Raw genomic sequence first — 17,336 nt, forward strand, 5'->3', positions numbered from 1 at the left:
TGTCATTTTCTACGAACAGAACTGATCAACTAGGATTGGAGGAGGCGCAGAATTTACCACAGACAATCCCGACTGTGCTTACTGCTGCAACACCATTTTAAGGCTAAACTTTTAAGAAGTGATGTGTGATGGCTGCAGTTACTTTTTGATTCACACAACAGTGAAGGTGGTGACCAAAACAATAACGCAGGCTTGTCTGTACTGTAAAGCGTTCAAATAAAATTCTATGTAAAACCCTGCATATTGCCAGGGGTGGGAGAATTTCAGAAAGTTAACCTAATCCATCTAGCCTGAGAAAACATAAATAACTCACTCCTAGAACATTACCAACTAACAATAACAAACTGACTTAAGAGTAGATCTTAAACAATAGTTTAGCCAGTTTCTGCAGGATATGATCACAGCAGGGTTCAAACAAGCGATAGAAATAATTACAGCAAGATTCACATTTGCAATTCCCATTCTTACAACCAAATACACATGAAGCCCATTCTTCAATTGAATTCAGGTATTTTAAAAGGGATGTTAGAAGACTTGCTGACCCTAGTTGTAAGCTCATCCATGCAGGCGCGTATCTTGAGTTCTTCTCTAATATTCCAGAAATAATGTATTATGTAAAATTCTCCCCCCGTAAACAAATAGCTTGTTTATATTATCTAATAAAAATATGTACCCAAGTCTCATTTCCCTTCTATTTTAGATGGACAAAAAGAAATTCTTTTTAAGAAATTGAAATGCAGAGCACTATGGCCAATCTGGTAAAACCATGGTCAACCTGAAACAGTCCAATTTAGTACAGTAAGATACATTCTCATAAAAGAAATACTTGGAATTGTATTCCTAAAACTCTTGAGAAGACGCCCAGTGACTTATTATTAGGGCTGTGCCCCAGGTATTTGTTATCAGACATGAGTTAGTGAGAAAACAAATTTAAGATTCGCTTTACAAAATCCAGTAAAACAATATTCACTTAATAAGAATTAGAATACATATACAAAATTCAGTGCTACCTGATCTATGACAGATACTCTGTTCAGGAGAATGTACAATGTTTGGCTAGAATTTAAAACCAGAAGGGGTTTTTCCCCCCGTCAAGAAAATTGCAAGCTGAAAATCCTCACAGCATTCAGTAACAAAGATTTTGGAATGGTCATGATCCCCCACAACCCCATCCCCACCCTCCCAGACGGCTGTAAAAGCACTCTTTTCAAATAGTAAAACCATAAAGTGCTACATCTGACAATATTGCTTTATATACAATTTAGTTATTTAGCTCAAAGAACTCTTCCACAGCACCACACTGCATCAATGAAGTCCATATGCTGCCAAAGTTTTGGGAGGAGAATATGGAAGCTCATCAGCACACGCTTCCTTTTCTGTGACTGTTCTCTGTTGCTCCAATTGTACAGGTGCTGCCGTTTGTAGGGAGAGGGGAGGAAGGTGTAAATTTCCCTAGGCCTTATTTTCTCCAGCAGGCTGTCTGGGAGCTAGAGGCTCATGAATGGTGGCCATCCGCTGGCTCGCTTCCTTGGCTGAATAGCGTGTTGTCCTCATCACCTGTCTCGGCACTCTCCAACAAAGTATGATGAACATCATAACCACAGACAGGCAACCCGGGATCTTTTTTAGCAGCAGATGTCAACTGATTCCAGGTGACGCTGATGTTTTTAAAAGCATGAAGAAAGAAAATGCCTATAATGATCGTGACGAATCCACTCAAGGTCCCAATGATATCACTAAGCGCCATACTATTCCATTCTTTGAAAAGGATGACGGAGCAGATCACCACAGTGGTTGTGAAGAACACGTAATAAATGGGCGTCACCAGAGAGGTATTAAACACATCCAACGATTTGTTGAGGTAGTTAATCTGTGTACTGACAGACATCACCAACACCACCCCCAAAATATATACCAGTGGAGAACGGAGGACAGGCTTGTGATGCCACAGGTCTTTAATTGCAATGCCAAGGCCCTTGACAGAGGAGACGGAGAATGCGCCAATCAGTGAACAAATGGAGATGTAGACCAGAATATTCGTTTGACCAAATTTGGGAGCAACAAAACAAATGAGCACTAGTGAGATCACGATGATAAAAAGGGCAAATGTAATGAACACTGGAGAGAGAAGAGGGAAAAAAGGAAGTTACATAATGTAAACTAAATATTGATCAGCAATGTCAACTGCACTTTGTCCAACACGGCATAGAAATACATAATTGATTAAATTCAGTTGTATCCACTTACTCCATCCATGATTTTGCAACTTAGCAGAGTTCATGAACAAAGCTTCCTTACTACCAGCTACAAACGAGGAAAAGAGCAGATGTGTGAAGGTGTAAGTTAACACTCTATTTGCCATAGCTTGTAGTGGAAGTAGGGCGCATATTTGAGAAAGTGTTGAAGAAGAGTTGGTTTTTTATATCCCGCTTTTCTCTACTGAAAGGAGTCTCAAAGCAGCTTACAATCACCTTCCCCACACCCAACGGGCACCTTGTGAGGTAGGGGAGGCTGAAATTGTTCTGGGAGAACTGTGACTGGCCCACTCAAGGTCACCCAGCAGGCTTCATGTGGAGGAGTGGGGAATTGAACCTGGTTCTCCAGGTTAGAGCCCGCCGCTCTTAACCACACCACCATGCTGGCTCTTGAGGCTCTATCTTTCAGTGCATTACATGTATAACACCTAGGCGCTTTTCACACACGCCGAATAACCACTTTCAATGCACTTTGTAGCACTGAAATGGCAAAATCCACTTGCAAATGATCGTTAAAGGGGATTGAAAGTGCATTATTCAGTTTGTGTGAAAACACCCATAGATGCAACATGAGTTTTAACCCGCCACAATCCAGTGTTTTCTATGTTGCTTTGCCATCTTGAAGTCTTCATTTGTGGTGACCTTTTTCTTACTTTAAAACACAATTGCAGCATCAGCTGTTTCAATATCAACCTGCTGTTAAGGCTTCCGAGAGATCCTGCCCCCCCCTTAAGGACAACAACAAATAAATCCTTCCTGTTCGATGAATTACTTCCCCTTTTCCAGTGTTTGCCATGTTCTCCCTCAGCACTCATGAACAAACTCTTGATTACCAACTGGGCGTGGTGGTGAAACTTCTTTTTAAACTCCACCGCAAGCCGTCATTGTCCCTCCCCCAGCTTTTTTATCACTGTTATTTCATAATGCTGTTATAACAATATATCATACATTTTTTTAAATGAGTGGTGACTTAAACTTTGTACCAAGCCAAAGGAGACACAGGCCCATAAAGCATAGGTGTTTATTGCACATATAGCAGTTTATTACAGGGGAGGGCAGAGTTTATATTTCTGGGAGTTTTTTTTAATAAAAGTTTTATTATTTTTCCAGAATTAATCACATAGTTTAACAACTGACATAAACAATAAAAAGTAAAAACAAATAGGAAACACTGTTAAAGATATTTGTGAATAATCAAAGAAATATTGACTTCCCCTACACCTCCCTCCATCTTGTGATAAATTAGTAATCTTTTGCATAAAATTCTAGTCCTGATATTGTTGCTAATATTTATTAATAGTACTATCATATAAAAGAAAGAAAAAAGGGAAAAGAAAATAAAAGAAAAAAGAAGAAAAATAGTGAATCTCACTAATAAATGGATTAGTATAGTAGAAAACATTTAATTACTTCCATTAAAAATTATTTTGTAAGTCCTCCATTTCTCCCTAACACTCATTTAATACATTTTATAATTCTAGTAAATTAATATCATATATGGTTCTATTTCCATTATAGCCAATCCTTTTATAGCCTTTTATTTCTGGGAGTTGTTTAATTATTTTCCCAGAGCATTGGAAAATACCAGAAAATGTTGGTGATCAGTGGGTGGAACAGTCACAAAGTGGCAGCTTGTAGAAGATGAAGAGTTGGTTTTTATATGCCAACTTTCTCTACCACTTAAGGAAGAATCAAACTGGCTTGCAATCACCTTCCCTTCCCCTCCCCACAACGGACGCCCTGTAAGGTGGGTGAGGCCGAGAGAGTGTGACTAGCCCAAGGACACCCAGCTGGCTTCATGTGGAGGAGTGGGGAATCAAACCTGGTTCTCCAGATCAGAGTTCACCACTCCAAACCACTACACCACACCGGCGTTCAAGAAGTACAGGGTTCCTGCAACGCCCGTGTGGGGAAACCTTTCCTTTACTGTTTTCCCAACGCAAACCACCACTACAACTTGAAACTGTGACCTGCCACCCTGCTGAGGAAAAATACACCGTTATCTCTGTTTCTCCTGGAAGAAGCAAATAGCAGTTTTGTGGCCGGGGCAGAGAGTTAACAGCATACTCGTGAGCCAGTGTGGTGTAGTGGTTAAGAGTGCTGGAATAGCACCTGGGAGGGCCAGGTTTGAATCCCCACCTGTGCCACAGAAGCTAGCTAGGTGACCTTGGGCCAGCCACACACTCTCGCCCTAGCCTACCTCAAAGGGTTGTTGTGAGGATAAAATGGAGGAGAGGAGAACATTGTAAGCTGCTTTGGGTCCCCATTGGGGAGAAAGGCGGTTACAAATGAATTAATTAAATAAATAAATGCTCCTTTCTTGTCCAAAGCAAGGATGTGTGTGTGAAGGACAAGAGGCAGATGGAAAAGGGTACCAATGCTGTCATTAGAGCTGCCAACATCCAGGTACTAGCTGGAGATCTCCTGCTATTACAACTGATCTCCTGCTGATAGAGATCAGTTCACCTGGAGAAATGGTCACTTTGGCAATTGGACTCTATGGCATTGAAGTCCCTCCCCTCCCCAAACCCCGCCCTCCTCAGGCTCTGCCCAAAAACCTCCTACAGGTTGCAGAGAGGGACCTGGCAACCCTAGCTGTCATCTTCCCAACCAGATAGGGTTGCCACCTCCGGGTTGGGAAATACCTGAAGATAAAAACCAACTCTTCTTCTTTGCATACAGAAAGTCCCAGGTTCATGCCTGGTTAACAGACTCTTAGGAGAAGGGCTAGGAAAGATCCCTGCCCAATAAACCAAATTCAGATGTCAGGGAAGGAGGACCTTCCCATACCATACCACTGTTTGATGGTAAAGTTATGTAATATGGGGGGGAGGAGACATGGTATGGGCCCATCTAGGTGCCTGACCTAAAGGTCTATGGACAGGATCACACAAGACTAGCACTATGCATGATGGGAAGATGGGACTCCTCATTCACCCGCTGAGTATGCCTGGCCAGCCATCCTACAATAGGGATATGCGTATAGAGCGCAATAAGCACATGTCCATCCACTGGTTCTATGAATGAACCAACCATCAGACAATTCAGTAACTCTTTTTCACAGTATTTACTCACGCCAAAGAGATTGCAAAATTGACCTACCTGGATCTTTCAGCTTTGGTCCCATTTCATCCAACGACATGACTTCCTCCTCATTAGGAACATGAATTAATATTACAATGGCCCCCAAGATGCACAATATGCAGCCCATTTTCCCATGAATATTGAGCTTCTCCTCCAACAAACAGGAAGATAATATTGCACTGGATTTTTAAAGAAAGGAAGGAAATATTAAGCCAAAAACAGAAGACTAAATGTAATAATTAAAAAACTTAAACTTTAAATTCAGAATTGTTAGAATCATTAAGAACCTAGGGCAACTATTTCCATCTAAGGAAGATAACTTCCTTGTCTCCTCCTCCCCCCCAACAGCAGCCTTACAAGCCCCCCATAATACTGGGGGCATGGGACCCCAGGAACAGTATTTCAGAGAGCATTTTGGACTGGCACAGGAGGAGGAGAAAATCATGCCCAGGTGGGATCACTGCAGCTGCAGAAACGTTAGTCTGGGTCCAAGCCTCATTCTGCAATACATGCTAACAAGAAAGGGAAATGTGAATGATTGAAGGGATGGACGGGTGTGTGGATACATCCATGTGCAATTGAAGTTCTCCACTGTTGACACACAGATGCCTCTAGCTGATCCATGTACATGCTGGACAGAGATCAGATACACATATGACAGATAAAATTATTTGTGCTTAAAAAAAGGGGGCAAAAGATTGCATATAAATTGGGCCTATGTGTCTACAGTTTTACACACCTAATGCATATATTATAAGCAGTGGTAGTAGGGCAGGAGGGGAGTCTGCACACCGGATTGCATCCAATGGCAGAATGCAATTTTCCTTCCTCTCTCCTCCCACTGATCACCAACAAATGCTGTTCCTGGAAGACAGGAGGCCTATGGAAAACCAAGATGGGGGATTTGCAGCAGGAAGGGGGAACAGGCGGAAACTGACAGTTTATTCTGGACCCAATCTACAGCCTGCTGCTATGCATGTTGGAGCCAGGTGACTGTGTGAATCACCACTAATTTGTTGACCATCGCATTGGTCGCATATGCATGGGAGTTTTACCTGAGGTTCGTTGCTCGCTGGACTCACATTTTCTTCTCGCGAAGCTATGCACCAGCAGTCTCCAAGTTCAAAATGAGAAGCTTGTGAGTCCCCACCCCTTGAAATGCTGCTTTGTAATTGGCTGTAGTGCATAGAAGCGGTCCCCCCCCCCAGAAACCCAAGTGCCGGGTCAAGAAGCATTTTAAAAAACAAAACAGAGCTCCCTAAAAGGGAGGGGTGGGGAGAAACCCAAGCCTCGTTTCTAAATGCCTCTCTTTTGCTCAGAAAGAACTCCCAGGAAGCATTCGAATCCCTGCCTCTTGACAAGCTGCTTTGTAATTGGCTATAGTTCTTTCTGTGGGAGAAATGCCCCTCCCCCAAGCTTCTGAGTTCTGCGCTTTGCCTTATGCATGGGGATTTCAAGCAGGCTGAGCTCAGGGGAGATGATAGAATTGGGTTAATAGAGGGACGGGAAGTCCTGGGATTTGAGAGGGCTGGCAGTGAGGACATCTCTAATGGACAGAAAACTCATGCATAACTCCAACGAACAACCGAGACAGACCGGGGGAGGGGGAACATGAGTGAAAGTACCCATGCATAACCGACCATTGTCTCCTAGGCGCCCCCTTCCAAATATTATTTATGCAGACTCCCAGGTGATGATATCATTTTGATATGGCACTTGATGCTGCAGTACTCCCTTACAAAGCATTAATAGAGAAAGCACAGAGTTCTAGAAAACTTCTGTCTCATTACTGAAGTTGATGGGATACTAATTTGAGAGGAGGCAATAAAATGCACTCTGAGAGGGAAGTGTGGAACAAATGCAGGAAGACTTAAGAAAATGAGTGTGTGTGTGGGGCAGATTACTTGCATGAGAAATGTGCATTCTGGGATTGTAAAACCACCAAATGGGCACAACCACCCCGTTGTGATTGCACTAATTTACACTGTGTCAGCAAGCACTCCAAACACAAGGTTAATTAAGATTGCAGTCAGTGGTCAATATAGTACTTCGGTCAGATTCAAGACAGCTTCATGGCTCAGTCCTGATCTACCATCTGGACTGAACCACAGAGTATTTAGCACAATGTACTGGATAGCCAGATAAGAAAAATGTACTTTAGCACTAGGTTGTACCAACCTCACAAGAACGCTCAGCGCACCCAGTGGGGTTACCAAAGTTGCAGGTGCAAATGTATATGCAGCAAAGTTTGCTGCTTCTCCTATTCCCACTGCAAAAGAAACATGCATTCATAAAAAAATGCTGATTTGCCAATAGTTACAAGCATACTGCTGCAATCAGATAAGGAAGTGCTAATATATTTCTTCTTGCCTATACGAATTGCACCAACCCTTCTCCCTATGCGATACATAGCTGTAACTGACCTATTACTAGAATAACTACCCATTCCTGCCCTTTTGGCTGGGGAAGTCGCAGCTGTGGCGCCACCGCAGCGCCTCCAAAGCCGTTTCCTGGCCGCTTTTTATTTTTTAAAGGGGGCCTTTTGCCCCATTGATAACAGCGAGGCTGCACCTGCAAAAAAAAAGCAGGCGCAGCAACGCTGTTCTCCCCGCTGGCATGCCAGGCCGAAAGGGGACAGGAAGCTGCCTAATTGCAGCTCCGCACCCCCGGCATGCCCCTGCAACCACCACCACCCCAGGATGCTGGCACAGGGTTTTGCACTGGTGGGACCCCAGCAGAAAGCCCAGCCAGCGTCCCACGGCAGTGCACCGCTTTTAACCACAACACTACACTGGCTCTCAGAGTAACCCTTGAGAGGAACAAGTCTAAAAAGAATTTTGGACAATATTTACTTTTGCATCTGCTTTACCTTCTACTCCAAGACTTTCATTTGCCAACTTAAACCCAATAGAAGAATCCTGAAGACAGACCACAGGTGTACTTGCTTTAAGTGCTAATATTTCTATAGCAACTCAGTTACTGCTGATGGGGGTCCCGTGGCTCAAGTGGTAAAGCAGCTGCTCTGCAATGCAAAAAGTCCCAGGTTTAACCCTGGACATCTCTAGTTAAAAGGATCAGGTAGCAGATGATGTGAACGACCCTGGAGAGCTGCTGCTGGTCAGAGCAGACAATACTGACCCTGACAGACAAATGGTCTGACTCAGTATCAGGCTGCCTCACATGTTTGAACTGTTGCGTAAAGCACCAGTGTTTCTTGCAGGAAACACAACCGCCTTTTGAATTGAGGTGTATGTGGACACACTTCTTTGGCAAACCCTATTGAGAAAGATTTGTCAGGCAAGAAACCCTGGAGTTCCGTATAGTGGTTGTAATATCTGAAGATGCCCTTCTAGAGTTAAAACTAACACATATACTTACTCGATAGCAGCCCTGCCCACCATAACCATTCCTTCAGGTACAAATATCCACCCTGTCCTGGAAAAGAATTATTTTTGATTAAAATGATGTAGAAAGACTTCTAATGAAGCCTTCAGGTACACCATTTGCTCAGGTCTACATTTTAAAAGACAGCCCCTCCATCGATTTCACCATAAATGCTATATTCCGTAAGCTTTTGAGGGGCTGTGGCTCAGTGGTAGAGCCTCTGCTTGGCATGCAGAAGTTCCCAGGTTCAATCCCTGGCATCTCCAGTTAAAGGGACTAGGCCAGTAGGTGATGTGAAAGACCTCCGCCTGAGACCCTGGAGAGCCGCTGCCAGTCTGAGTAGACAATACTGACTTTGATGGACCAAGGGTCTGATTCAGTATATGGCAGCTTCATGTGTTCATTTGAAACATGTTAAAGATCCTAGGAACAGCTAATATTTCCCAGTTGGAAGTATTTCCACCTGCAGAATGCAACTTTCTCATCTCCTACTGCAACCCATTATGGCCCCAAATGCTTTTTCGGACAGTCAGGCACAGCATTTCGGGCACAAGGGGTAGAGAGAAGCAAAAAGTCATGGTCTGCAGACAGAAATCCTTCTGCCTACAGAAATGCTCTGGTAGATCTAGATCTATATTTAATTTTTCCGCTGCCAGTAAATTTAACATTAACTTTATATGGTAACCGAATTTGTTTTGCTCATAAGGAACGTTTAAATTAGTCACATCCATAACAAGATCTAAAATAGTATTTAATAACTTTAGATGTTCTAGCTAGTCCAAGAAATATGACTAAATGAAAATAAATAAAGATAAATAGGGTTGTATCTTCAATAGTTGTCATTCAACAAGATTGTGTAAGTATTTTAATTGACAAGTGAAATACCATTGGTAATTTACTACCATGTCTACCTTCTCTTTTAAATCAGAACTACTAATTTACAAATATTACTCTAAATCCCCTGGGTTTAAGAACTATTAATGTGAAAACCAAAAGGTATTCTTCATGCAATATCCTGACAATGGATATAACCCTCAACCTTTAAAAGTACATTCCAATTAAAAAAAAAAAATACCCCCAGAAACTTTTTTATTTCTGAATTTTTAAAAGAGGATATTTCTTTAAACGTTGTAAACCAGAAAATATTTCTTACCAGCTCTAAGGGCTCCTTTTTCAGCTAATCGCAAAAGGCCCTTCTTTTTCAGGATAAAACTGGAACCAATGAAAATGCTAGAGCTTATGGCTAAGGCTGTACCAACAAATAAGCTGTATTTGCTTCCTGTGGGTGCGGAAACATTCAGCTTAGTTTCATTAGGGTGTCGGCCAGAATAAACAAAGAAAGAAGCTTGCAGCGCAGATACGTTGAATATTTGACACCATGCATGATGGGCGTTGGGGCAAATCAGAGGAAAAACATCGCCTAGAAAAGAGGGAAAAGATACTTATTTAATTGAAGCCACCCAAATCTCAAAGACCTTGAAGAAAGTGTTTCGATAGCCAACAAAGCACGTTTTATGAAAGGCACAGTTCCTTAACCCTGCGGCTTTTTGTAAAGCTGGCCTTTTGAAGGCAGCGGCAATTCCAAGCTACCAGTATTTTTCCCCACACCACATCTACCTTGGAGCTGGTGGTGGGCAGAAGCAGTGGGTTTGGAAACCTTCTATTTGATAAGAGAGCAAAAGACAAAACAGAACAGGTGGTGGCTGGAGATCTCCCACTATTACAGCTGATTTGAAGATGACAGAGACCAGTTCACCTGGAGAAAATGGCTGGTTTGGAAGGTGGACTCTATGGCATTACCCTAGGGTTGCCAAGTGCCCGGTGGTGGCGGGTAAAATCCCACCAATCCACCAGGCTGCCCGCCGACCACCTGAGGGCCGGCAGGCAACACGTGCACACGTGATCGCGCACCGCGTCCCGTTCGGTTTTACCCGGAAGTGACGCGGACACTCTAGCAGCCTCCACCGAAACTCTATGGAAACCCTAGAGTTTCGGCAGAGAATGATAACAGCGTCTACATCGCTTCTGGGTAAAACCGGAAGTGACGTAGGTGCATTGCACCAGGCGCCCGCGCACATCTTGCACCAAATAAAACCTCCCGCCGGTGGATCTGGGAGACCAGGTAAGCCTACATTACACTCCACTGAAGTCCCTCCCCAAACCCCGCCCTCCTCTGGCTCCACCCCCCAAATCTCTATCTTTTCCCCAAACTAGAGCTGGCAACCCTAGTTCCAAGTTTCAAAGGTAGTTAGAGAACATTGCCAAGAGATTTATTGCTGGCAGTAGCCATTGCTAGGATATTAGGGCTCTGGAGTAGAACTGCCCCAGGATTAGTACTATCTACATAGATTCTGGTTTTGCTAGTCATTTTGTGCTATGCAAAGCTTTAGGCACACTGACAGTGGTACATAAATAAAGAAGTCCAACCTGTATATTTTGTAAAGAGATGCTATAAAACATACAAGTCTCCAGTACTGTCCTCTTACAAGGAAGGTGACCTCATAAAAAAATTTCTAGGGCGAAAACGCATGGTTGCTTTAGCCTATTTTACTCCCTGTTTCAGCCAGGATTCAGCAAGGATCGAACACACGTTCGGCGAAACACATGCGTTCGATCCTGGCTGAATCCTGGATGAAACAGGGAATAAAGGAGGCTAAAGCGACCATGTGTTTTCACCCCTAGAACTACTGCTTAGCGAAAGTAGGGTATATAAACCAATGAGGGTGGTTTTTGTTTTTGTTTTTGTCTTAACACTCCTTTTCCCAATACACGTAGAGCATTTTACTTGTCCTTAGGAATGTATATGAATATTTAAGAAGCTGTCTTCCGCTGAAACAGAACACTGTTCCATTTCACCCATACCGAGTACTTTCTGCCAGAACTTTTCCACACTCTTGCACGGTTCTTTCCCAGCCTTGGTACTGGAGAACCTTTAACTAGAGAAGCCAGGAGTTGAACATAGCCCTTCTGCATGCAGGTCATGTGCTGTCCTACTGAGCATTACTTCCATCCTCCTAAAATGCAGTGTAAGGGAATGTTAAAAAGATGGCACTCTTTAAAACTCCTAGTACCAGTCTCCTAAAAGCAACCTTCAGATTACTTATTATGGTGTAGTAACATCTGCATTCTATGCAGAGACAAAACCACACGACAATAAGTATATAGTTATCAAAGTGTCAAAAGAACACAGCATCTGGCCTTAATTTTGTGAACTTAATCTCACTCAGTCCTGACCTGGATGGCCCAAGCTAGCCTGATCTCATCAGATCTCAGAAGCTAAGCAGGGTCAACCCTGGCTAGTACTTGGATGAGAGACTTATTATTGCCAAGGACTTCAGGCATTGGTACAAGATATTTGCTGAACTTCTATAACACAAAGAAAAGTCAACAGTTCCTCCCTAGTGCCTGCTTGCTCTTTTCTTCCTGGGTCTCCTTCTAACTTCCTGTTAGTTGCTCTTCCCCTGTTCTAACCCCTTAATTAAAATTACATTTCACTACAACCACCAAGGAATAGCACGGTTGCTATGCAGATGAAGGCAATGGCAAAACACCTATGTTAGTCTCTTACCTTGAAAACCCTACTGGGTTACCATAAATTGGCTGCAATTTGACATCACTTTACACACACAATCTCACTCAACAGATTTTACGCTAATATAGACTGTTAAGCATTCTTTCAAAAACTATACCACAAGGGGTGAATGGACCAGCCCAACCAAGTGACATTTGTGTCATATCCGGCCCTCGTAATGTTGCCGGGGAGCACATCAGTAACAAATGGGTTCAACACCCCTGGTTTAGACCATTAGTACCTGGGGGGAAGAGGCCTTGCTCAGCTGATGCTTATTACCAGTAGTAGCCAGACTGAACATTTCGCACACTCATTTTCTTTACTTAGTCCTTCAAAAGTTGAAGGACTAAGTTGCTTCTCTCATTAGGGTTGCCAGGTCCCCTCTGGCCACCAGAAGGGGATAGGGGTGCAGGGTTGCTAGATCCAGGTTGAGAAACTCCTGGAGATTTGGGGATGGAGCCTGGGGAGGACGGGGACCTCAGTGGAGTACAATGCCATAGAGTCCACCCTCCAAAACATCCATTTTCTCCAGGGGAACTGATCTCTGTAGTCTGTCGATGAGGTGTAATTTCAGGGAATCCCAGGTCCCACCTGGAAGCTGGAATCCCTACCTCGCATACTCCCCTCAGTTCAATATGCAATAACTTTGTGTTACCCACAATGCTCAGATTCTCATCATAGTGCCTCTTGTTTATACATCTGACCTGCGATCTGTGTTGGTGAATCAATACAGCAACACTGCTCCAAAAGTCAGGACTCAACCATTTATGTTCACATGAGCTTCCTCCCCACCCTTTAGCATGAAGCTGCCTGATACTAAACCAGGCCCTTGGTCCATCAAGGTCATTAATGTCTACTCAGACTGGTAGCAACTGTCCACAGTCTCACGTAAGTCTTTTACATCACCTACTGCTCTGGGAAGAAGGAGGAGAAGAAGAAGAGGAGTTGGTTTTTATATGTCAACTTTCTTTACCACTTAAGGAAGAATCAAACCAGCTTACAATCACCTTCACCTCCCCACAACTGACACCCTGTGAGGTAGGTGAGGCTGAGAGAGCTGTAACTAGCCCAGGGTCATGTGTAGGAGAGGGGAAACTAATCCAGTTCACCAGATTAGCCTCCGCTGCTCATGTGCAGGAATGGGGAATCAAACCCAGTTCTCCAGATTAGAGTCCATCGCTCCAAACCACCACTCTTAACCACTACACTGGCTCTCTGGCATTTGGTGATGCCGGAGACTGAACCTGGGACAAAGCAGAGGCTCTTTGACTGAGCCACAGCCCCTCCATGATGACAGCTATTTACATGGGCTCTGATCCTATGCCTTCTTTCTACTTGTGCCCCTTTCTTTTTTGTGGCGAGGATCCTCTTCTGCGGGCTGCATTCCTCTGTCGCTAGGCTCTTTTCAGCTCACTGGAAGACCCTGGTCTTGTGTGAACGTAAGTGCCTGATGCCCAACGATTGCTTCCACAAAAGAAGAGGCTGTTGCACAAGCGGAAAGCAGGCTTAGGATTCAAGCCACTGATCTTTGATCGGGTCTGTGCAATGCATACGCTCTCATCTACCGCAGGGCACAGCACCCACGAGACATGACATTTCTACCAGGGGTTTCCATAGTACATGGATACTATGCCCAGCCATCCAAGAGGCGTGCTTATTAAGCAATGAACTTCAACTAGGTAAGCCGGTTGCCCTAAGACAGTATTTTAAAGAGCAATTGCTGTCCTATGACAAGTGAATTATTTTGGTTTCCATGACTGGGTAACGCCCTTATAAGCAAAACAAAGATCAGCTGATAACTGCCAATAAATTCTAGATCAAACAATTATACAAGTTAACACATGAATAACGTTCATCCTTACTGCTCCCAGAAATGTGAAGTCACCCCCCCCTTTCTGCCTTGAAATAAACAGGGACCAATCAACGCCCCCATACAGAGCCTCAATCTATACTGAATACAAGGTCAGCCTACCACAGCAAGTTAAGATGACCTGCCCCAGAGCAGAAAGTTGTCAGTTATTTCACTTACTATTGTATTGCTATTGTATTTTTACACATTTAAATTATCTGCCTGTGACACCAAACTACCTTGGGCCTTTTCTCCTTGCCAATATGCCTATTGACCTGTACTGATGTCACATTTCACTCCACACGTACCAGGCAAACTCACGCCTTTTATCCATGACTCAATGGTAGATTCCCAATAAGTCATTTGACAATAATTGCACTACTATTAATATCACCTTTAATTATCTGCTTCACTTCTACAGTGAGATTCTGGGGCTGAAACCAGCTTCAGGTTTTTTACCTTCTGATCTCCTCTCTTCAATCCGCAGATATGTAAGGAGAGCCGGTTGTGTTTAGTGTGTGAACACACACCCTACAGATACGCAGAAGTGTGATTTATTACATGCGCCAGGACTAAGTGCGTGCAGCAAAAAGAAGGTGTAATGTATATCCTGGCAATTTCAGAGTACACCTTTGTCTACCCCCAGCATCTGACTGACCTGTAGGGAGGGAAAGACACTCTACACATGGAATATATTAATCCCTGATTCCAGTGATCTTTTAAAGTAGTGGTTCCCAAAGTGGGCAGTACCACCTCTTGGGAGGCAGTGGGATTACTTAGGGGGCACTAAGAGGCAAGGGGGCAGCAGGGGGGTGCTAGAGGTGGGCCCCTTCAACTGTGTTATTACAATAGATCAAGCTATGGCACCATGCTGGCAAGTTTGGTAGCAAACTATCAGAATTTTTTCCCAGACTCTGAAGAGATGGTACCACTGGATCAAGTTCATCAGTTCTGTTGAATAAATTTCAACTAAAAAGCTTTGATTTTATTTTGAATAGATGTGCAATTGTTACTGTTTTGAAATGTTATTGTTATTATCTTCTTTAGGGAGTCATAAAGGTAAAGGTCCCCTGTGCAAGTACCAGGTCATTCCTGACCCATGGGGTGACGTCACATCCTGATGTTTACTAGGCAGACTTTGTTTACGGGGTCATTTGCCAGTGCCTTCCCCAGTCATCTTCCCTTTACCCCCAGCAAGCTGGGTACTCATTTGACCGACCTTGGAAGGATGGAAGGCTGAGTCAACCTTGAGCCGGCTGCCTGAAACCAACTCCCGTCGGGATTGAACTCAGGTGTGAGCAGAGATTGGACTGCAGTACTGCAGCTTACCACACTGTGCCACGGGGCCATGGAAGTCATGCAAACCCCTACATTGAATAATGCTTTTTATAGGATAGGGGGCACTGGGGTTGACTTTGTGGAACCAAGGGGGCGGTGGCCCGAAAAGTTTGGGAACCACTGTTTTAAAGCATGGCCTCTACAGCTGTATTTTCTGTCTGTCAATTTCCTTTTAACTTCTATAACTATCACCCCCCTCCCTCTCTCCCTAAACGACTGCAGTTCTCATGCCAGCTGTTCTCTGCACCTGTAGTCACACAAAGCTACACCGAGAGCCAGCGTGGCGTAATGGTTACAGTGTCGGACTAAGATCTGGGAGACCAAAGTTCAAATCCCCACTCTGCCACAGAAGCCTGCCGGATCCCCTTGGGCCAGTCACCCGCACTCCGCCTACCCTGCCTCGCAGGGTTGTTGTTATGAGCAGCCCTAAATGCTAGGAGCGTGAAGGTGCGGGGGAAGAGTACGGCAGCCTTGCACTGGGCTTTCGCTTGGTTTCGGTGTAAGAAACGATCACGCCTCTGAGCACGTGCAAAAAACGCCGCGCAGCCAAGCCCTTACAGTCTCCCCCTCTGAGATGCAGAGTTTCTAAATGCAAAAGCGTCGCTTCCCAATCATCTCCCCCACCCTCGGCCCCCCTTCCCCGCAATTTCCTTTTCACTCCTTTATTGAACCGGAGCGACTGACCTTCGCGACACGCTTCCAGGACTCGCACCGCTTTCTCCCCCATGGCTGCGGAGTTTCCCCACGCCGAGCTCCTCGGGAAGCCTCTCCGGCCGGAGAACCGAAGCTGGCGGCCGCTCCTTGCAGCCTGCCTGGGACGAATTTGCTTTCTGCAGCCTCTCCCTCGCCGCCCGCTCCGGCCAATCCCAGCCCCGGGGTGGGCGCGAGATCGGAACGGCCCGGGTTCCATTGTGGCGTCATAATGGTGACGCCACAATGGAACCCGGGCCGTTCTGATCGCCTCTTCCCAAGAGAGGGGAAGAGTTCGGCGCGGTGCGAAGCGGATGGAGGGAAGCTCATTTGTTTCATAAGAACATACGAAAGGCCCTGCTGGATCGGACCCAGGCCCATCAAGTCCAGCAGTCTGTTCACACAGGGGCCAACCAGGTGCCTCCAGGAAGCCCACAAACAAGACCACTGCAGCAGCACCATCCTGCCCGTGTTCCACCGCACCCAAAATAATAGGCATGCTCCTCTGATACTACAGAGAATAGGTATGCAGCATGACTAGTATCCATTCTAACTAATAGCCATGAATATCCCTCTCCTCCATGAATATGTCCACTCCCCCTCTTAAAGCCCTCCAACCTGGCAGCCATCACCACATCCTGGGGCAGGGAGTTCCACAATTTAACTATGCGTTGTGTGAAAAAATACTTCCTTTTATCTGTTTTGAATCTCTCACCCTTCAGCTTTAGTAGAAAAGGGCAAGAGTCCAGTAGCACCTTAAAGACTAAAAAATATTTTCTGGTAAGGTATGAGCTTTCGTGAGCCACAGCTGTGGCTCACGAAAGCTCATACCCTACCAGAAAATATTTTTGTTAGTCTTTAATGTGCTACTGGACTCTTGCCCTTTTCTACTACTGCAGACAGACTAACACGGCTACCCACTGTGAATTATCTCCAGCTTTAGCAGATGACCCAGTGTTCTAGTATTGTGGGAGAGGGAGAAAAACTTCTCCCTGTCCACTGTCTCCAAACCATGCATAATTTTATAGACCTCTGTCATGTCACATTACATCATGCTGGCAAATACTGTTTTAAGCATCAGGGTTGTGGTGGTGGTTTTTTAACTTTCACAATCAGAATTTGGGATCAATCGGGATGAGTCGGTGGTAGAGCGTCTCCTTTGCAT

The 17,336-nt window shown here is 44.6% G+C and overlaps 1 protein-coding gene across 1 annotated transcript; it reads right to left on the reverse strand.

Moving 5' to 3' along the window:
- Positions 1-1,495: 1,495 nt before the first annotated feature.
- NIPAL1 (NIPA like domain containing 1) lies at positions 1,496-16,208 on the reverse strand. Its single transcript, XM_056855595.1, has 6 exons — positions 16,166-16,208; positions 9,877-10,143; positions 8,718-8,774; positions 7,518-7,608; positions 5,358-5,518; positions 1,496-2,118 (listed from the first exon to the last, which is right to left on the reverse strand). Exons 1-6 carry the CDS (start codon positions 16,206-16,208, stop codon positions 1,496-1,498), a joined length of 1,242 nt encoding a protein of 413 aa, XP_056711573.1.
- Positions 16,209-17,336: the final 1,128 nt, after the last annotated feature.

Source organism: Euleptes europaea, chromosome 9 (genome assembly GCF_029931775.1).
Source record: "Euleptes europaea isolate rEulEur1 chromosome 9, rEulEur1.hap1, whole genome shotgun sequence".
In the NCBI taxonomy this organism is placed as follows: domain Eukaryota; kingdom Metazoa; phylum Chordata; class Lepidosauria; order Squamata; family Sphaerodactylidae; genus Euleptes; species Euleptes europaea.